The 23009-nt window shown below is 37.1% G+C and overlaps 2 protein-coding genes across 4 annotated transcripts in view; one reads left to right on the forward strand and one right to left on the reverse strand.

The window, feature by feature from the left end:
* ZGRF1 (zinc finger GRF-type containing 1) overlaps positions 1-2885 on the reverse strand; it is a 329862-nt gene extending 326977 nt beyond the window's left edge. Inside the window, exons 1-2 of the mRNA XM_053700189.1 lie at positions 2865-2885; positions 2700-2780 (exon numbers count right to left, since the gene is read on the reverse strand). Of these exons, the coding sequence (XP_053556164.1) occupies positions 2700-2780; positions 2865-2885 (102 nt within the window). The remainder of the gene's footprint in view (positions 1-2699; positions 2781-2864) is intronic.
* A 5874-nt stretch (positions 2886-8759) lies between these two features.
* The window catches only part of LARP7 (La ribonucleoprotein 7, transcriptional regulator), a 128819-nt gene continuing 114569 nt past the window's right edge, over positions 8760-23009 (forward strand). Inside the window, exons 1-3 of one of the 3 annotated variants that reach the window (XM_053703559.1) lie at positions 8788-8845; positions 15640-15704; positions 17583-17799. In XM_053703559.1, coding sequence (XP_053559534.1) covers positions 17592-17799 — 208 coding nt within the window. In that variant the 5' untranslated portion in view covers positions 8788-8845; positions 15640-15704; positions 17583-17591. Of the gene's footprint in view, positions 8846-15639; positions 15705-17582; positions 17800-23009 lie in introns of those variants that run through there. The other 2 variants (XM_053703560.1, XM_053703561.1) reach the window with 2 other exon arrangements.

Genomic DNA, 23009 nt, shown 5'->3' on the forward strand with positions numbered 1-23009 from the left:
TTATTCATGTCTGCACATATACAAACTAAGTTGTCTTTTATACTCAAGACCACTGATTTTCAAACCTGTCCCCAGGCCTCCCTAACAGGCCAGATTTTGAGGATATCTGAACTGGAACACTGGTGAAATAATCAGTTGATTAGTAAACATGGTTATTTTACCTGCTCTCATCCAAGGTAATCCTGAAAATCTGACCATTATAGAGGCCTGAGGACAGGTTTGAAAACCAGTGCTCTAGACAGGTACACAAATTCCACATCCTGTGATGTCATATAGTCACCATGAGGATATTATCGTTATTTCATTCCTCATTAAAATTTTAAAACATATGTACAAAATTTGTTTTAGAATTATATCAGAAGACTTTTACACACAATTATCTACCTCACAAGGTACCTACCAACCAACATAGATATATTAGATTTTAGCATTAATATAATCTTGAATGTAATAGAAGAATAAAGACCAATCAATATCACTGTTAAGACCTTTAGGGACCAGTGTCCCAAGTTTGTATATCCAGTATATTTCCCTGAGATGGCAAGGGAATTTAAAATGAGAGGTTATCCGGATGATCTTATTAATGCTCAAAAAGAAGTAATTATGAAAGGAAATATAGATATCAGAAAGTCTAATAAAAACAATGATAGGATGATTTTTGTCACCAGATATAATAACTTAAGTAGTGAAGTTATGAAAATCCTAAAAAAAACATTGGAATATATAGAGAGATTTGAATCCTTTTGTGTGAGCATTTATTGATTACTCCATGTCCGCATATAGGAGAAATATGAATTTGAAAGATCATTATGTTTGTGCAGACATTGGAAGTAGTAAAAATAAACTAAAGAGAACGATTGGTGCATTGAGAACAGGCTGTTATCCTGTTTGGGTTGCAGTAATTGCAACTCTATGGTGAAGGATGAATATTTTTATCATCCTTCGAGGTGCACAAAATTCAAAATAAAAGAATATTTAATATGTGGATCTACCCATGTTGTGGATATTATTAAGTGCACATGTGCTTTCATTTATATTGGTGAAACATGTAGGGAGGTAAGGGAAAGGATTAGTGAGCACAAGTCAAATATAAGATGCAAAAAAAAAAAAAAAAGGCTCTGGATTCCTCTCATTTTTTTTTTTAACAGCAGGACATAATATCCATCAGCTATGATTCCAGGTGATATAGAGGGTTAACTAGATATGGTTAACTGCCCCGAGACGAGGAGGTGATAGGAACACCTCTTGAAAGTCAGGGAAATGTACTAGGATACTCATATTTGGGACACTGGTACCTAAAGGGACACTGAACCCATAGTTTTTCTTTTGTAAATCACATAGAGCATGCTATTTTAAGCAGCTTTCTAATTTACTCCTATTATCAAATTTTTTTCATTCTCTTGATATCTTTATATGAAAAGCAAGAATGTAAGTTTAGATGCCGGCCCATTTTTTGTGAACAACCTGGGTTGTGCTTGCTGATTGGTGGATAAATTCACTGACCAATAAACAAGTGCTGTCCACGGTTCTGAACTAAAAATTGGCTGGCTCCCTAGCTTAGATGCCTTCTTTTTCAAATAAAGACGGCAAGAGAACGAAGAAAAATTGATAATAGGAGTAAATTAGAAAGTTGCTTAAAATTACATGCTCTATCTGAATCACAAAAGAAAAATTTGGGTTCAGTGTCCCTTTAACTGTGATTTTGATTGGTCTTTATTCGTCTGTTACATTCAAGATTATATTAAATGCAATAATCAAATTAATGATTAAATCTAATATGTATTTGTTGGTTGGTAGAAATCTTGTTTGGTACATAATTGTGTGTAAAACCCATCTGGTATAATTAAACAAGTTTTGTACATATCTGTTTTTATAATTTTAATGAATGATGTAATATAGATAATATCCACATGGTGGCGATATGACGACATCACAGGATGTGGAATTTGTGAACCTGTCTAGAGTATAAAAGACAACTTAGTTTGTATATGTGCAGTCAGACATGGCTAAGGGCTGATTGCAGGCCCAAAATGTTTTCCCTATTTTACACTTTGGACCCTGCCGTGAAACAATAAAGGTCACTTTTTAAGGAAAATTAGAAGGCTGGAACTCATTTTTATTTTCTGATTCTGCAGGTGGCTGAACTCGGTTTACATGCCCAAGACTGAGTGCTGTTTTCAAACAACCAGCTTTTTAATTAAATGAACATTTAAAGGCACATGGAAGTAAAAATTAAACATTCATGGTTCAGATAGAGCATGCGATTTTTAAAAACATTTCAATGTATTTCTATTATCAAATTTACTTTGTACTCGGTATCCTTTGTTGAAGGTAGGCTTAGGAGCAACAATGCACTACTAGGAGCTAGCTGGTGATTGGTGGTTACACACATATGCCTCTTATTGGCTCACCAATTGTATACAGCTAGCTCCCAGATACGCATTACTGCTCTGGGGCTGATTTTAACCCCTTTGCAGGAAATGTAAATAGTGAAATAATACTCCTTTGCTGATAACAATCGGTCCTCACTAAAACATCAGATACATGTTTTAAAAATAAAAATGTGATCAAGAAATCATCAGGGAATATACACACTTATATGTAAGGGTAGAATACATATAAAAAGCAGTGTCACATAAGCTTATGATAGATTAGATAGGTACCTACACAGATGAACACAGATATTGATTCATATTTACCTTATTTCCTTCTGCAGATTTCTTTAAAATGCCATCTTGCCAAACTTTAGCTTTTTTGGTCTTTTGATGAGTGTATAAAACCTTAAGAAAGAATACATTTTAGATAAAGGATTTAAATGGCTTTGTACTGCCGCACAGTCAAGAGAAATGGGCACGTATACTTACTGTAAATGTCTGACAAGCCATGGGTCATTCATGCAATAAACACAGGGATTATCTAAATATAAAAGGAAAAGAGATTATTTTAGATTTGCAGTTTAGTACAACAGTATAATAGTCAGACCTATTGGTGGGGAAGCAAAGTCAGACACAACATGTATTTTTATTAATTTTTTTTTATAATTTACTTCTATTATCAAATTTGCTTTGTTTTCCTTGTATCCTTTGTTCAAGAGCATACCTAGGAACAATACACTATTAGAAGCTAGATGGTGATTGGTAGCTGCACATATATGTCTCGTTATTGGCTCACCCAATGTGTTCCTTAGCCTGTTATTCAACAAAAGATACCAAGAGAACAAAGCAACAAAGTTGACAAAAGAGGTAATATGGAACATTGTTTAAACATACATGTTCTCTCCGAAAAAGCATTGTTAAATGTATCTAGAAATATTTAGTAATATGTTAAAAATATTATAAATCCAAAATGTCTAGCAGACTATTTTTTTCTTTGCCCCACTTTTTTTATGAGGGGGTTACATCAGTATTCTGCCCCTTGTAAAATGTATTTTTATATTAGATAGATCGAAAAACTGCTTTGAGAAGAAGAAAAAAAAAGCAAAAAAAAAAGCATTAAACACATTATACTGAAGGGTGAAAATAATCTTGAAGCGATGCAAATGTTTTCACATGAATAAAAATATATCAATAAACTTCTATTTTCTTTTTTTCTCTCCAAAATTTAATACAAATTTGAAATGACTTCCAAACCCTCTATGATACTCGTTATACTGGTCATATCACGGGGAGCTACCTGGGTGTTAGTGACGTGAACGCTCATTGGTCTTTGCTTATGTGCAGTGCATTAGCGCCTATGTCAGCGGAAGTGATATTCACAACAAACGAGCACCTGTAAAGTCTGTGATGCAAGCGTTGCTTGCAACTGTGCATGTGCAGCATTAAAGGGACATTGTACACTAGATTTTTCTTTGCATAAATGTTTTATAAATGATCCATTTGTATAGCCCATCTGGGATTGTTTTTGTAACATTTTATAGTTTTGCTTATTTTTTAACAACATTGTGCTCCTAACCAAGCCCCAAAGTGTCAGATGTATACGCTTGTTTACAGACTCCTGTTTATGTTATTTGTCTTTACATATGCAGGGGAGGGGGGGGATGTCTGCTCTTCTTGATTTTCCAGCACCTTTCACTGGGTGTCCCAGCCTAATCTCATCAGCAGTACTAAACTGGGGAGGGGGGCCTCTAAGTAAGTTTTTAAAGAGTTTATACTGGATTTTTATGTCAGTATCTGTGCATATTCTTCATCATAGTAGTGTCTATTACATGAAGTTATATGAAAATTGGTGTATACTGTCCCTTTAATTTTAAAAGGGACAGTAAATGTAAAAATGTATGTTACATAATTCTATGTGCACAAATATGTAACATTAACTTAGCCACAACTGCAAAAAAAAAAACTAATACAAAAATTGTGTAGGATTTAGCCCCCCAAAGCACCTTGTGTTCTTCCCCTGCCTCTTCTGATCCTGTCTTTTTTTCCCCAAAAGTAATTAGACAGCGTGCCCAATCGCACAAATTAACTAAATGTAGGGCACTCCTGCATTCGGTAAAGCAGCCGACAACTTTAACGAGCGTAGGAGCCTACTACATTTAGTTAAATGGTGTGATCGGGAGCGCTGCGCTTTCTAAAAAAAGACAGAATCAGAAGAGGCTGGTGAGGAATGCAAGGCAAACATAGCTTTGGGGGGTTAAATCTTTTTTTTGCAGATGTCGCTAAGTTAATTTTTATGTTTACTGTCCCTTTTAACATTACTTCAAACATAAGAAATAACATAGATTTTCCCTATAGTTATACAACACAGAACAGTGTTTCCATTAGACGCCCACAAACAAAGTTTACCATCCCTTTAACATACTAGGATAAAAATTCTGATTACATTGTTTGCCACAGTTGTTTTTTAACCCTTTTCGTGCCAGGGTTAACGTGTCTACATCGGAACAGTTGTTCCGATGTAAACAAATTGAAATCTTGCAATCGTGCACGTGATCACGAGATTTCAATGATGGGATCGCGTCAGGGGGGCTTCACTATGATGCTAGGTACACCCTCCAGACCGCGATCCGATCAGGGTAGCAGATTGGCATGTGTTGGGGTAGTTTGGACTTTAACCTTTTAACGCCGTTAGGGCGTTGTATTCCGTCCGAATTATGTGGGGCTTTAGCACAGAAGGACGGAATACAACACCCTAACGGCGTTAAAAGGTTAAAGTCCAAACTACCCCAACACATGCCAGTCTGGAGTTTGCCCACCCAATTCTCAGAATTGAAAATGTCATGCATTTCAGAGTTAAAGGGCCACTAAACATTATACATGGACAAGTGTTATTCTAATTACATAATTGCAGGTGAAGAAAATAGACTCGCTCACACACAAACAGTAGCATGTACGGTCCAATACTGATCGACCATACTGCGCTATGTCTGCCAGGTGGAAATAAAATGTCTTAGGGGGTCTATTCATTAAGAGGTGAACGGCAGATGAACTGAAACATTTCAATTCCCACCATTAAAGGGTCAGTCTACTCCAGAATTGATATTGTTTAAAAAGATAGACCATCCCTTTATTACCCCAGTTTTGTATAACCAAAATGGTTATATTGAAAGGGACACTGAACCCAAATTTTTTCTTTCGTGATGCAATTTTAAGCAACTAATTTACTCCTAGTATAAATTTTTCTTTGTTCTCTTGTTATCTTTATTTGAAAAAGGCATCTAAGCTAAGGAGCCAGTCAGAACCCTGGACAGCACTCGTTTATTGGTCTGTGAATTTATCCACCAATCAGCAAGAACAACCCAGGTTGTTCACCAAAAATGGGCCGGCATCTAAACTTACATTCTTTTTTTTCAAATAAAGATACCAAGAGAATGAAGAAAATTTGAAAATAGGAGTAAATTAGAAAGTTGCTTAAAATTGCATGCTCTATCTGAATCACAAATGAAAAAATTTGGGTTCAGTGTCCCTTTAATACAATTTTTACCTCTGTGATTACCTTGTATCTAAGTCTCTGCAGACTGCCCCTTATCTCAGTACTTTTGACAGACTTGCATTTTAGCCAATCAGAGCTGACTCATAAATAACTCAATGGGAGTGAGCACAATGTTATCTATATGACACACATAAACTAATGCTTTCTAGCTGTGAAAAACTGTCAAAATAAGAGGGGGCCTTCGACTGCTAAGAAATTAGCACAAGCCTACCTAGGTTTAGCTTTCAACAAAGAATGCCAAGAGAACAAAGCACAGTTTTTTAAATGGTGTGCCCTATCTGAATCAAGAAAGTTTAATTTGGACTAGACTGTCCCTTTAACGATACATTATGAAGTGCCAAACCTAGTATCTCCTGCAAAAAGAGTTGAGTTAGCCCTGTACATTGCATAGTTAATTCTGTGTACAGTTCACCTAAAATTGAACTGCAGGTGAATTGTACGCAGCATTGACTATGCATTGTGCAGGTCTAACTCTACTCTTCTTGCAGGGGTTACACATTAGGTTTGGCCCTTGATAATGCATAGTTAATGATAGATTTCAAATCACCTACAATTCACCTCTTTGTAAATAGAGCCCTTAGTTTTTGGGCAGCCGTAAATAACAGTTGCATGGATACTGTGGAATACAATTAATATCTATAAACACCTAAGCTTCCCTGTGCTGTACCCTTCAAGAAGCTGTATAGGGGTACATAAATAATAAATATAAGAAGATTTGGACTGTCTTTAAATTACAAGAAATAAGTGAGAAAATACACAGCAAAATATCTCACTACACTTAATTACACATTTTATACTACAACCTCAAAATATTTTATGATCATTTAAGCCCAAAACACTGCTGCTTGCTAAAAGGAAATTATAGAATGTTTCACCAGTAATATCAGACGTCTGCTTTACAGTCAAAGTTCACTCGTCCACAGTGGTTTAAACCTACATAGGGCAAGATTTATCAAAGTGAGTAAAAAAAACCCTCACAAATGATATCACCATATTTATGAAAGGTTATGCGCCAATAAAGTCACAACTTTTCATATGTGCGAACAAATTGACTCATGACCATTCGCAAGTCTTAAATATATGTGAATAAATTGTTTGGAAATGCCTAATTCTTGTATTAATCTCTATTGGCATTTTAAAATACCTGTATTTATTTGCAGGTTTCATATATTTATGAAAAGTGGTGCATGCAATATTCACTATTTTTAATCTCGCCAATTGTAGGTTGCGAGGAGTGAAAAATAAAGAGAGATATTGTTGTTTGTCTGGAGAGAAAATGGAAATATGTATTTTTCTTGCTGTATCTGGGGTTAGAAATTGCCCACAAGGCGCAGAACCTGAATAATATTAGTAATGTGTATACACACATTTATAAAAAAAAGTAAAATAATTTAAGTGCAATTGAAATAAGTGTATCAAAAAGAACGAAGGGATAAGCTCCAAAAAACGGACAACTTTCTTTAATGAAAAAGAGCCAATGAAAGAGAGCCAAAGAAGGGGCAAAATAAAAATAACTTCAATATATAAGAAATAACATTCTTACCAACGATCACTTGATTAAAACAATAAACCATTTACCGGTGTCTAAAAATAAGATTGATAAATAAAGTGAAAATGAAATTTTTGCAAGAAAACTAGGATCAGCCATTCGCTTGACATCGCAAAAACGTTTTGCCCCAAAAATGTCTCTAGAATTTTGATAAATACTGGCGACATTTTTTACTCCACAGATTGCGAACTATTGTGGAAATAATCGTGACTTTTTAGGCGCATTTTTTCGGGGCTTGATACATTTTGCCCATAGTACATTGTATATATTAGTAGTACTAGCTAGTATCAAAATGACTGATACTGTCTGTAAGTACATGCAATTGCAATCCCACCTATTCCATACTACACAGAATGAACAAGGTCCTTCTGGTGGATGGAAACTAGCCAGGGCCTCTGTGTAACTTGTTGCCTTCTGGACCAAATGTCGCCAGTCCTCCCCTGGATTGTGCAGGGCTAACTAAGCTTTTCTTGCAAGAGATACTCACTGGGTTTGTCCCTTGATAATGCATAGTTAATGAAAAATTTCAAATCACCTACAATTCACACTTTTGTGAATAGATCCCTTAGTGTTTGGGCAGCCGTAAATAACAGTTGCATGGATACTTTGAAAAACAATAGCTATAAACACCTACGTTTCCGGTGCCGTACCCCACAAAAAGCTTCATAGGGGTACATCAATAATATAATAAGATTTGGACATGCATAACGTTAACTGTCTTTACATTACAAGAAAGGGTGAGTAAAATACACAGCAAAGTATCTCACTACACATTATTAAAAAATTTATACTACAAGATCAAATTATTTTATGTTTCCTTTAGAGTGTTTCACCAGCAATCAGACGTCTGCTTTACGGTCAAAGATCACTCGTCCACTGCAGGTATATAATAGTATTAGCTAGTATCATTCACAATACAAAAAAACTGAAACTTTCTGTACGTACAGGCGATCACTATCCCACATATTCCAAACTACACAGAACGGACAAGGTCCTTCTGATGGATGGAAACTAGTCACGACCATACTTGAACAGTTCGCGCTTAATATGACGCTTTAATCCACCGCCGAATTGTTATGGAAGCCAATTGCAATGGCACTTTTTAACTATGTTCTCGCGTTCAGTGTATTTATTTTAAGCTCAATGTTGACTTGTTGTGTATAAAAAGTGATTCAGCAGTGACTTGATACAGTGATGAGGGATGGCATTCGCTTGTTACTATGGTGATACAGGCACCTCCAATGGGAGCTTGAAGGGTCCTAAACTGCAGTGCTCAGGATGTCGCAGAGCTGATGACGTAGTAAAGTAAATTGCCTTTTCAGTCATCCAGGCAACAGCTTCCATGTGAGCTGTGCAAGCGAAGTGCAGGTAATGTAACGAAACGTACTCACGTATTTGTAATGTACTGGTGTGATCTGCTGTGTTATGACATGCCAGCTTCTGGGTAACTTGTTTGCTGTTACAAGACAATCTGTACATTGTTGTATTGGGTTTATGCTTGCATGTCATTTAGTGTGTGGTTTTTAGAAGTAAGTTTTCCCCCATATCTTCGTGTATGTCTGCTTTTTGTTGTTTTTAACATCCCTAATATAATGACATTTATTTGATTAGGATGCACCCTCGTTCCTATTTTTCTAAGATAACCAGAAAATAATATTAGATATAGTTCCAGTTGCTTATTGAATTTACTAACAATAATAATTACCAGCTGTTTTAATTGTTAAAACATCACTGTGTAGGTGTATTGTTTGAGACCTATAAACTGCAAATTAAATGACAACGAACACATTATATACGCATGAAAAAACCCACCTGAAGTTAGACACTTTTTTCGTTATTCATTATTTAAAATCTAATGGGGATGTCCATGTTAAATGAAAACAAAGAAAACATATGAAAAATAATCTTTGTGTCACTTAATGACTACTACCCAACCATACCCCATACTGAGCATAATCAAATGAAACCAAAGTTAATCCACTAACTTGGGGATAGGACCCCTCAAGAACCCTCTGAATGCACTGCCCCTATCCACTCTCATAGGTAATATATACATCATATAAGCACTTGCCCTACAAAAACTAGGCTTTGTGTCACTTAGTGACTACTATACAAGTATACCCCATACTGGACATAATCAAATTAAATCAAAGTTTAGACCCTAACTTGGGGATATGACCGCTCAAGAGCCCCCTTATATGTACTGCCCCATCCATTCTCCTAGGTGACAGTGCAAATACAAATATCATATAAACATCTGCCCTATAAAAACTAGGCTTTGTGTCACTTTGTAACTACTACCCAAGTATACCCCATACTGAGCATAATCAAATGAAACCAAAGTTAAGACCCTAACTTGGGAATAGGACCGCTCAATAGCTCCCTAAATGCACTGCCCCTATCCACTCTCATAGGTGATAATGCAAATACAAACGTCATATAAACATCTACTCTGTAAAAACCAGGCTTTGTTTCACTTATTGACTATTATCTAAGTAACCCCCAGAGAAAGAAGAATCCAATGACATTAAACTTAGGACCCTAACTTGGAGAAAAGACCCCTCAATAACCCTCTGAATGAACTGCCCTATCCACTCTCATAGGTGATAATGCAAATACATACATTGTATAAACATCTGCCCTATAAAAACTAGGCTTTGTGTCACTTAGTGACTACTACTCAAGTATACCCCAGACTGAGTAGAATCGAATGACACTAAAGTTAAGACCCTAAATTTGGGATAGGACCCCTCAAAAGCCCCCTGAATGCACTGCCCCTATCCACTCTTATAGGTGATAATGGCAAACGTATACATCGAATAAACATCTCTACTACCCAAGTATACCCCAGACTAAGCATAATCAAATGACACCAAACTTAGGACCCTAACTTGGGGATAGGACCTCTCAAAAGCCCCCTGAATGCACTGGCTCTATCCACTCTCATAGGTGATAATGCAAATACAAACATCGTATAAACACCTGCCCTATAAAAACTAGGCTTTGTGTCACTTAATGACTACTACCCTAATGTACCCCAGACTGAGCAGAATCAAATGACACCAAAGATAAGACCCTAACTTGGGGATAGGACCCCTTAAAATCCCCCTGAATGCATTGTGTTTGCCATTATCACCTTTAGGAGTAAATAGTGGTAGTGCATTTAGTGGGCTTTAGGGTCTTATCCCCAAGTTAAGCTCTTAACTTTGGTGTCATTGGATTCTGCTTAGTCTGGGGTGTACTTGAATAGTAATCACTAAGTGACACAAAGCCTAGTTTTTATAGGACAGATGTTTATTTGATGTGTGCATTTTGCATTATTACCTTTTTAAAGTGGATGGGGCAGAGCATTCAGGGTGCTTTTGAGGGTCCTATACCCAAGTTGGGGTCTTAACTTTAGCATCATTTGATTCTTCTCTTGGATAGTAGTCACTAAGTGACACAAAAGCCTAGTTTGTATAGGGCAGATGTTTATATAATGTGTGCATTTGCATTATCACCTAAGAGAGTGGATAGGGGCAGTGCATTCAGGGGGACTTTGAATAGTCCTATCCCCAACTTAGGGTCTTAAATTTGTTGTCATTGGATTCTACTCAGTCTGGGGTATACTTGGAAAGTAGTCATTAAAGGGACACTGAACCTAAAACATTTTTTCTTTCATGATTCAGATAGAGCATGCAATTTTATTATTATTTTATTATTATACTTTATTTATTAAGCGCTAACCTATTCCGCAGCACTGTCCATGGATACAATTCATTTAAATAAAATACAAGACTTGTAAGATACAGGACAAAATTTACAAACACATACAGGAGTGATTGAAGGCCCTATTCCCGTGGGAACTTACAATCTAGAAGGGTAGGAGGTTGAGAAACAGGAGGTGAAGACTGCAAGATGATAATTTTAAGCAACTTTCTAATTTACTCCTATTATTTTTTTTTCTTCATTCTCTTGCTATCTTTATTTGAAAAAGAAGGCATCTAAGCTAAGGAGCCAGCCAATTTTTATTTCAGCACTCTGGACAGCATTTTTTTTATTGGTGGTGAATTTATCCACCAATCAGCAATAACAACCCAAGTTGTTCACCAAAAATGGGCTGGCATCTAAACGTACATTCTTGCTTTTCAAATAAAGATAGCAAGAGAATGAAGAACGTTTGATAATAGGAGTAAAATAGAAAGTTGCTTAAAATTTCATGCTCTATCTGAATCACGAAAAAAAAAAATTGGGTTCAGTGTCCCTTTAAGTGACACAAAGTCTAGTTTTTATTAAGCAGATGTTTTTATGATGTACGTAGTTGCATTATCACCTATGAGAGTGGATAGGGGCAGTACATTCAGGGTGCTCTTGATGGCTCCTATCCCCAAGTTAGGGTCTTAAATTTAGTGTCATTCGATTCTACTCAGTCTGGGGTATATTTGGGTAGTAATCACTAAGTGACACACAGCCTAATTTTTATAGGGCAGATGTGTATATGATGTACTGTATGTATTTGCATTATCACCTATGAGAGTGGATAGGGGCAGTGCATTAAGGATGCTCTTGAGGGGTCCTATCCCCAAGTTGGGGTCTTAACTTTTGGTGTCATTGAATTCTACTCTCTGGGGTTTATTATTATTATTATTATTATACTTTATTTATGAAGCGCCAGCATGTTCCGCAGCGCTGTCCATGGATACAGTTCATTTAAATAAAACTATACAAGACTTGTAAGAGACAGGACAAAATTTACAAACACATACAGGAGGGATTGAGGGCCCTATTCCCGTGGGAACTTACAATCTAGAAGGGTAGGAGGTTGAGAAACAGGAGGTGAGGACTGCAAGATTTGGAAAGATGTTAATACAGAGTTAGATGAGGGAAATGTTAGGTAAGTGAAGTTAATTTATTATTGATTTAGGTGGTAGGCTTCCCTGAACAGAAAAGTCTTCAGGGAACATTTAAAGAAAAACAGATTAGGGCAAAGCCTGACAGCATGAGGGAGAGTGTTCCAGAGGGTAGGTGCTGCACAACAGAAGTCCTGCAGTCTAGCATGAGAGGAGGTGATAGTTGCGGATACAAGGAGCAGGTCATTGTTGGATCTTAGTGGACGGGCTGGAGTATACTTGTGTATTAGAGGATAGGTAGAGGGGAGCGGCGTTGGTGAGAGCTTTGTAAGGGTGAGAATTTTGAATTTAATTCTGCTGTGAATGGGGAGCCAATGAAGGGACTCGCAGAGAGGTTCAGCAGATACAGATCGACGGGAAAGGTGGATCAGCCTGGCCGAGGCATTTAGGATGGATTGAAGGGGGGAGAGGCGGGAAAGAGGAAGGCCAGCGAGTAGGTTATTGCAGTAGTCAAGTCGGGAGATAACAAGGGAGTGGATTATTTGCTTTGTGGTGTCAGCGCTCAGAAAAGGGCAAATTTTGGAAATATTGCGTAGATGGTTGCGGCAGGATGTAGAAAGGGATTGGATATGGGGGACGAAGGATAGATTTGAGTCAAGTGTGACTCCGAGGCAGCGGACTTGGGGCGATGGGGAAATGGTGATGCCGTCAACAGGGATAGGGAAGTCAGAAGTCGGTGTAGAGCTTGAGGGGGGGGATAAGAAGGAGCTCAGTCTTGGACATGTTAATCTTTAGGTGGTGAGAGGCCATCCAGGAAGAAATACCAGATAAGCAGTCGCTGACATGAGAAGGGAGAGAGAGCAGGGGTGGAGAGGTGGATCTGGGTGTCATCAGCATAGAGGTGATATTTGAAGCCATAACTGTTGATAAGTTTACCCAGCGAAGAAGTATAGATGGAGAAGAGTAGAGGACCCAGAACAGATCCTTGAGGTACTCCAACAGACAGAGGCATTGAAGAGGAGGAGTCGCCGGCAAATGACACAGAAAAAGACCTGTGGGAAAGATAGGCGTGAATCCAAGAAAGAGCAGTGTCACAGAGGCTAAAAGAGCTAAGGGTCTGTAGGAGGAGGGGGTGGTCAACTGTGTCGAAGGCAGCTGAGAGGTCGAGTAAGATGAGTATAGAGTAGTGGCCAATATTTTTTGCAGAGAGAAGGTCGTTTGTAACCTTGGTAAGGGCAGTCTCAGTTTAGTGTTTTGGGCGGAATCCGGATTGCAGTGGGTCAAGCAAGGAGTTGGTGGACAGGAAGTGGGTTAGGCGATTGTAAACTAGTTTTTCGAGGAGTTTTGATGTTAGTGGAAGCAGTGATATGGGGCGGTAGGAGTTAGGGTCGAGGGAGGGTTTTTTGAGTATGGGAGTATGGGTTTACTTGGATAGTAGTCGCTAAGTGACACAAAGCCTAATTTTTATAGGTCAGATGTTTATACAATGTATGTGTTTGTCATTATCACCTATGAGAGTGGATAGGGGCAGTGCATATAGGGGGCTCTTGAGGGATCCTATCCCCAAGTTAGGGTCTTACATTTGGTATCATTTGATTCTGCTCAGTCTGGAGTATATTTGGGTAGTAGTCACTAAGTGACACAAGGCCTAGTTTTTATAGGGCAGCTCTTACTATGATGTATGTATCACCTATGAGAGTGGAAAAGGGGCAGTGCATTCAGGGGGCTCTTGAGGGGTCCTATCCCTAAGTTAATGTCTTAATGTTGGTGTCATTGGATTATGCTCTCTCTGGGGTTTCCTTGGATAGTAGTCACTAAGTGACACAAATCCTAGTATTTATAGGTCAGATGTTTATACAATGTATGTGTTTGCCATTATCACCTATGAGAGTGGATAGGGGCAGTGCATATAGGGGGCTTTTGTGGGGTCCTATCCCCATGTTAGAGTCTTAACTTTAGTGTCATTCGATTCTACTCAGTCTAAGGTATATTTTAGTATTAGTCACTAAGTGACGCAAAGCCTAGTTTTTATAGGGCAGCTCTTTATGAGGTGTGTAGGGTATCACCTATAAGAGTGGATATGGGCAGTGCATTTGGGGGCTCTCTGGGGTTTACTTGGATAGTAGTCATTAAGTGACACAAAGCCTAGTTTTTATAGGGCAGGTGTTTATTTGATGTCTTCGTTTGCATTATAACCTATGAGAGTGAGTAGGGGCAGTGCATTCAGGGGGGCTCTTGCGGGGTCCTATCCTCAAGTGCGGGTCCTAAGTTTGATGTCATTGGATTCTGCTCTCCCTGGGGTTTACTTAGATAGTAGTCACTAAGTGACACAAAGCCTAATTTTTATAGGGTAGATGTTTATATGCATTATCACCTATGAGAGTGGATAGGAGCAGTGCATTTAGGGGTCCTATCCCCCAAGTTAGTGTCTTAACTTTAGTGTAATTGGATTCTGCTCAGTCTGGGGTATACTTGTGTAGTAGTCACTAAGTGACACAAAGCCTAGTTTTTATAGGGCAGGTGCTTATATGATGTATGTATGTATGTATGTATGTATCGCCTTTGAGCGTGGATAGTGGCAGTGCATTTAGGGGGATCTTGCGGGTCCTAACTTTGATGTAATTGGATTCTGCTCTCTCTGGGGTTTACTTGGATAATAGTCACTAAGTGACACAAAGCCTAGTTTTAATAGGGCAGATGTTTATATGATGCATGTATGTTAAATATTATCTATGAGAGTTTATAGGGGCAGTGCATTCAGGGGGCTCCTGAGGGGTCTAATCTCCAAGTTAGATTCCTAACTTTGATATTATTTTGTTATGCTCAGTCAGGGATATGGTTGGGTAATAGTCATTGAGTGACACAGCTTATTTTTTATATTCTTTCTTTGTTTTTATCTAACATGGAAATCCCCATTAGATTTTGAATAACGAAAAAGTGTCTAACTTCAGGTGGGTCATGAAAAAGTGCTGTACATTAAAGGGCCATGATACACAAATGTTGAAACACTTGAAATTGATGCAGTATAGCTGTAAAAAGCTGTCTAGAAAATATCACCTAAACGTCTCTATGTAAAAAAGAAAAATATTTTACCTTAAAAGTTCCTCAGTAGCCACATCCCATTGTAAAGGACTTCTAAGCAGCAAATCAGTATGTCTGTCCCGGGACAGCTATGGGGTTGAGCCTTGTGCACTCTCATGTTATTTCCCTATTTAGTTTAAGGAAGTTTACTATGAAATCTCATGCGATCACGGTAAAAGAGTTCATGACCTCAGCACTGTTGATGCTGATTGGCTGCAGTTCATTTCTTCATTTTTTTTTTTTTACCTGCAGCTGGGAAGCAGCTGAGTGTAACTTTTTACACAGAACTTACTCTGCTGAGCTGAGGAGATTGTGAGGTAAAATATCTTTCTTTTTTACATGGAGATGCTCAGGTGATATTTTCCTGTCAGCTTTTTACAGTTATACTGTATCAGTTTCAAGTAATTTAGCATATGAATATTATGTCCCTTTAAATGGAAAAAAAACACCTTGAGATTGTAATATACATTGTTTAATAATATAAAGTTTAAACATTTTTTATTTTAATTTTCCATTTTAAAGTGATGGTGATGTTTCTAATTCGTATAATAAACAGTGCTTGACGAATATGTTCAAAAATTAGGAGCCAGTAAGAATTTTTAGGACCCAGACAGTTGGATTTGTATATAGATATATGGAGAATAACCCAAAAAGTTAGGAGCCAGGGGTAAAATTCTAGGAGCCAATGGCTCCCAGGCTCCTGGGTTTGTCGAGCCCTGTAATAAGATACAGAATGAGAACAATATTTTAGAAGAAGATACACTATAACATACTTTTTAATATAGCAATAAAATTCTAATATCCCGTTTTCTGGCATCACCTCAAAGTATTTTTTTTGTGAGCTAACAGTTTGAACTGTTCTCCAATCTGCCTCCTATCTACAAAGAAAATTGTGTGAGAGCCATACTAGAGCCCCAATTTGTAGAACATTCAAATCATTGGCAAAAAAAAAAAATTACTTTAAAGGGACATGAAACCCATATTATTTCTTTCACAATTTAGAAAGAGCATGCAATTTTAAACAACTTTCTAATTTACTTCTATTATGTAATTTGCTTCATTCTCTTGATATACATTGCTGAAAAGCATATTAGATAGGCTCAGTAGCTGCTGATTGGTTGCTGCACATAGATGCCTTGTGTGATTGGCTTACCCATATGCATTACTATTTCTTCAACAAAGCACATCTAAAGAATGAAGCAAATTAGAAAATAGAAGTAAATTGGAATGTTGTTTAAAATTGTATTCTCTATCTGAATCATGAAATAATTTTTTGGGGTTTAGTGTCTCTTTAAGTGGGCATCCGGAATTGCAGGGTATTAGAATTTCAACACTATATTGGATCGTTTCCATTCCTGGATCTAATTTATACAAATTGGAAACTTTACCGTCACTTTAAGTTACAGGGGAAAAGTAGCAAGTTTTAATCTGTTCTTAAGACTCAGTAGAGAGGTTGATGTATCACAAGACAAGAGAAGTCTTCAAATATTAGGACGTTTTATGTTCCTTAAGATTGCATGATCTCTATTACTGTTATGCGTATGATTGCAACTATTCATTTCTATCAGAATAACTTATTTAATAAAATATGAGGTAGAGAGCAGATACAACTAACATACAGTGTACTGACAGATACCTCCCAGTTTAGGTCTTAATTTGGGGTCCAGTATCCCTAAAGCTGCTACTATTCCGACTTGTAATAGTTACAGTAATAACAATCACTTTTCAGTAATTGTTAGTACATTGTTTGTTTGGTAAGTCTATGCACAGATTTTCAAACCTAGTTAAATCACCCATCTTTAAAGTAAGTATTCTGTGATGTTTTACAAAACATAGCTGTGTTAATAGTAATCAAAATGGTTGAAGTCAAGAGACTTCTGTGAAATTGCTACCAGTTTCAAATGGCTGAGGAAAATATACCAACCACTGAATATAAAATATTGGGATTGAAAAAATTGATTTAGCAGTAAGTTTATACACTGTTTAGAGCATGAGGGGGAACATATTTTTTTTTTATCCTTAAAAGACCTTTATGGGGTGTTATCAGTGTATAATGAAGCAAACCTTTGCAATATTGCATGCAGTGTTTTAAATGGTTGCAAGCATATTGCTTGGTACACATCCAAACACGTATAGCCACACAGTATCACCCTGTAATTTACCGGTATATATTCTGTGTGTTTGTGTATACTTAGGAGGTTAAAATGACTGAAATGGAAGCAGACACTCCCAGGGACAAAGTGAAGGAGATTGAAATATCTGATCAGAGGAAAGATCGTGAGAAGAAGAAGCGCTCCCGGGTGAAACAGCTTCTTGCAGACATCGCTAAGCAAGTAGACTTTTGGTTTGGTGATGTTAATCTTCACAAAGATAGATTTATGCGGGAACAGATTGAAAAGTCAAGAGATAGATGTAAGTTTTGTTTAGGAGTAAATATCTGTTCTGCATGCTGATGCTTTATTTCTAACAAAATACACACAGGAGGGCGCTCAAAGCGGAATTAACTAAATAAGTGATCAATAAATACAGGAAATATATAAGTGACACAAATTAAAAAAAAAATATATATATATATAAACAAATGTACATATATATGTGTATATACACACACAATAGTGTAAATGATAACGAACCTAATTCGAGGTGATCAAATAGAATAATTAAATACTGCACAAGAAATCAAATATTTGTGTACAAATGAGCATTTAATAATTTATAAATTCAAATACCAAAAATTTAATAAAAACAATATGGTAAACATTCAGTGAGCTAAGGAGTACCCACAAATGTGCATTAAATAGATATTGGTTTATAACCTAAAATAATTACAGATCCTAACTGTTAGAATTCGCCACTGGCAAAAGAAAAATAATAATAAGCAAGCCTTTTATATAACCTGGTTATAATATATATAAATAAGGGTCAGCCTTAAAATATATCGGGACGTCTCCCAGATATACCACCTATTAAAAGTCCAGAGCAATGGTAGTTACACTAAAAAGTCAAAAGGTGGTGGTAGCAAACAAATCAATCACATATGTTAAGTGTCAGTTCGGTCTCTGAGTGAAATCTTCAATCTCAGTAGATAGCCACTAATAATCTGTTCTGAATCTGGAGCAGGAGCTAGTACTAACCTTCCCAATATTTTCAATAGTAGGGTAGAAGATGTACCTTATACACACAGTTTTTTCTCTGACACTTTGATCTCCCTTCTCTCGTTGTAAGTGTTCTTTCTGCAGAGATCCTGACGTCACACAACACTAGATCCGGAATCAGCTGTGAACTCCTCTGCTGATCTATGAGTACCTGCAGTTAGTGGGTTTGCACGCAGGCTGGAGGAAGAACACCCAATTCTCTTGGACTGCAATTCAGATCATAGTGACAAATAGCAGCAAGTCCGATATCGAGTTTGGCCAAACTCTAACTTGGAAATAGTAAATCATCCAAGTTAGAGTTTGGCCATTATAACCAGGTTGTATAAAAGGCTTGCTTATTATTATTTTTCTTCTGCCGGAGGTGAATTCTAACAGTTAGGATCTGTAATTATTTTATTTTAGGTTATAAATCAATATCTATTTAATGCACATTTGTGGGTACTCCTTAGCCCACTGAATGTTTACCATATTGTTTTTATTAAATTTTTGGTATTTGAATTTATAAATTATTAATTGCTCATTTGTACACAAATATTTGATTTATTGTTCAGTATTTAATTCTTCTATTTGATCACCTCAAATTAGGTTCGTTATCATTCACACTATTGTGTGTGTATGTATGTATGTATGTATGTATATATATATATATATATATATATATATATATATATATATATATATATATATATATATATATATATATTCTCCTCCAAGAAGAGATAAGCACAGTCTTACAATACCACATCAGCCAGGGTGCACTCCAGATATATACACATTTGTATGTATATGTGTATATATATATATATATATATATAATTTGTGTCACTTATATATTTCCTTTATTTATTGATCACTTATTTAGTTAACTCCGCTTTGAACACCCTCCTGTGTGTATTTTGTTTGAATATTTTTGGTTGCTCTTGTGGAAGGGGCATCTAGGAGAGGCAGTGAGTTACACATCTAGCACAAACACTTATCTTCTTAGATGCTTTATTTCTAGTCACATTTATTTTTTATTTAACATTGGAAAATAGATAAATGTTCCTTCTTTTATCACTTTAAAGCAACACTAAAGTTAAAATGAAACTTTCACGATTCAGATAGAGCACACAATTGTAAACAACTTTCCAATTCACTTCCATTATCAAAATGTGCCTAATCCTTTTTATATGTACACTTTCTGAGGCACCAGCTCCTACTGAGCATGGGCAAGAATTCATATTTTATTCATATGTATGCATTTTGTGATAGGCTGAAGGCTGTCACATGATGCAGGGGGAAGGAAAATTGAACTAACTTTGTAAAAAAAATAATCTACTACTCATTTGAAATTCAGACACCACATATGTCCCACCACATATGTCTGTAATTGCCCTCTCCTCCATATCCTCTATAACAAAGTTTAGACCCATTTCTGTTATCAGTGGAGTGAGGTACCAACGGAAATTGGTCTTGATACAGCTTTCATGCATGTCTGCACTTAGCAAACCTCTACCTGCATTGTATAAAATTGTATGCCAATTTTGTATGTCAATTTCCATATTGAGTTCTTTTTCCCATTTAATTTGCAATGAGGTTTTGGTGTTCCCAGTGGCGAATTGAATTGCCTGGTATATTTGCGTTATAGTTTTCTTAGGTCTGGATGACGAGCTACAAATGATTTCTAATGTAGTGAGAGATTTATTAGAACCTGAGGGTGAAAGGTGTTGTATAGTAGAAGTGATTTGTAGGTATAAAAACCATTTGAGTTTGACTGGTGTAGTTTGTATTGCAGTTGTGTGTAGGTTAGTATTTTGCCCCTTTCTAATAAGTCAGCTATCCTATATAGTCCTCTGTTCTCCCACTTCTTAATAATTGGAATGTATTCTAGTTTAATTATGCATCTAAGCGGAGTTTTGATAGAATTTTGGGGTAGTAGCTTAAGAGATGAGGTTAGCTTGGACCACTGCTTAGTCATGAAGTCTGAAATTGGAAATTTGTTATGGTTTCTACCTGAGCATCGCTTCGGATCCCACAGAACCATCGCACGTGGCTCTGCCTCCATAACGTCCGACTCAAATTTTGTCCAGAAGATTTCATCTTCTAAGTCATTAAGGAGGGTGGTTTGTGCAAGTCTGGCTGCCTGATAATAATGTTTAAAATTTGGTGCCCCAAACCCCCCCCCCCCCCAATTTTCTATGTCTGTTAAGTATATTTGAGGAGATTCTAACTCTTTTATTGCCTCTTATGAAACTGTTAGTGCGTTTTTGAAGGTCGTCTAGGTCCTGTGTCGGGATACTTATTGGCAAGGTGCGGAATAAGTATAGGATCCGCAGTAGCACTGTCATTTTAATCAGTCTTCCGAACCAAGAAAATCTTAGTTTGCTCCAGCTACTCAGGTCCTTTTTGATAGACTTATACATTGGGGGATAGTTGGCCTGGTATAGATCTGATGAGCATCTCGTAAGGTTAATCCCCAAATATCTAAGGTGTTGTTTGACCCATTTAAATTCAAAATTAAATTTTTTGATTTTTTTTCAGCTTTTTGGTATGATCTGGTAGCTCTATGGGCATAGCTTCACATTTCTCTAAGTTTACTTTATATCCGGAAATTTTGGAAAATAGTTCAAGAGTGTTATAGAGGTTTGGTAGTGTAAGCAAGGGTCTGGTTAGAGAGAGAAGGATATCGTCCGCGAAAAGAGTAAGCTTATATTCCTTCTGTTTTATTGTAATCCCTGTAATGTCAGGGGATTTTCTAATGTGTCGGGCCAGGGGTTCTATGCATATTGCAAACAGCAAAGGGGATAATGGGCACCCTTGACGAGTGCCATTGAGAACCGCAAATCTATCAGACCGATGACCCATAGCCCTAACCCGCGCTGTAGGAGTGGAATATATGTTTTTAATTGTGTCCATGAATGGTCCCCCGATGCCGACCCCCCCTCAAGACCGCTTGCATAAAGTCCCAACCGACTCTATCAAACGCCTTCTCTGCGTCCAAAGAGAGCAACAGAGAAGGTGTTTTTGTCTCATTTAAATAATCAAGCAGGGCTACCATTCTCCGAATATTATCTGGTACCAACCTGATCAGGGTGGATTAACTTGGGGAGGAGATGTTTGAGGCGATTAGCTAAATTTTTTGTGAAGATTTTTAGGTCCTGATTTATTAGGGAAATTGGCCTATAATTGTGACATAGCGTCTTATCTTTACCTGGTTTGGGGAGAACTATAATTTTGGCTTCTAGGAGTTTGGGGGGGATAATGTGACCTTGCAGAATATGGTTACAGAGTTTGACCAGATGAGATGTAAGAGAAGATTTAAATAGCTTGTAGTAGTCGCCTGGGAAGCCATCTGGACCAGCCGCTTTCCCTGGTTTTAATTCCTGTAAGACATTTAGCACCTCCTTGTTCGTAATTTCTGCATTTAAGGAATCTAGTTCTTGTTGGTTAATCTTAGGCATGTCCGCCTCCTCTAAGAATTTGTCAAGTAAATTTCGTGTTTGTATTGTTTTATTAACTTTCCTCCCATCATATAAAGAACCATAGTATGTCGCAAATGTATTGACTATGTCTTTTGGTTTTGAGGTCATATCCCCATCAGGGTTGCGGAGTATAGGGATAGATATATCTCTAATTTTGTTTCTAATTTTATTGGCTAGAAATCTGTCTGGCTTATTCGCATAGATGAAGTATTTAGATTGTAATCTTAACCCTGCTTTAATCGACTGATCATTGAGTAAGTTGTCTAAGGTTTGACGTTTGTCTTGTAATATTTTATATGTGCTATTAGAGCCAGTCAGTTTGTGTCGCTTCTCTAAGGTTGCTATTTGCTCGTGAAGGGTATTAAATAATGCCTTTTCTTTGCGTTTATTACGTGATTTAATTTGAATTAATAGACCCCTCATAACTGTTTTATGAGCCGCCCACACCTGAATGGGATTTTCTACTGTGTCTGTGTTGATATTCCAATATTCTAACATGTTCTTAAGTTCTACCTCTCTATGTATAGGATTTTTCATGATTGTGGGATCATACGTCCAGCTTTTCATAGAGCTGGGTGGAAGAAGCCCCTCCGCCTTTAATGCCACTATGGAGTGGTCAGACCACGCGCATGGGGAGATAGAGGAGGATATAACATTTGTCAACAGTATTTGGCTTAGAAAAATGTAATCCAGCCTGAAGTATTTACAATGTGCCATAGAAAAAAAAGTGTTGTCTGAGGTTAATCTGTATAGGGCCTTCCAGGAGTCCAATAGATTGTGACCCTCCATGATATCCAATATTGATTTAATGTTTCTGTTATTTCTCTTGTGTGTGTTGGAGTGTTGTGTGTTTGGTGGCTGGCCCTGTTTGTATAAAGAGACATTAAAATCACCAGCAAGGAAAATTCTGGTTGAGTTCCAGCTTGAGAGGAGGTAGGATAACCTAATAAAAAAATGTTCCTGTTGCTCATTTGGGGCATACACATTGCAGAAGACTATTTCTACT

The sequence above is a fragment of the Bombina bombina genome, chromosome 2 (genome assembly GCF_027579735.1).
Source record: "Bombina bombina isolate aBomBom1 chromosome 2, aBomBom1.pri, whole genome shotgun sequence".
Classification (NCBI taxonomy): domain Eukaryota; kingdom Metazoa; phylum Chordata; class Amphibia; order Anura; family Bombinatoridae; genus Bombina; species Bombina bombina.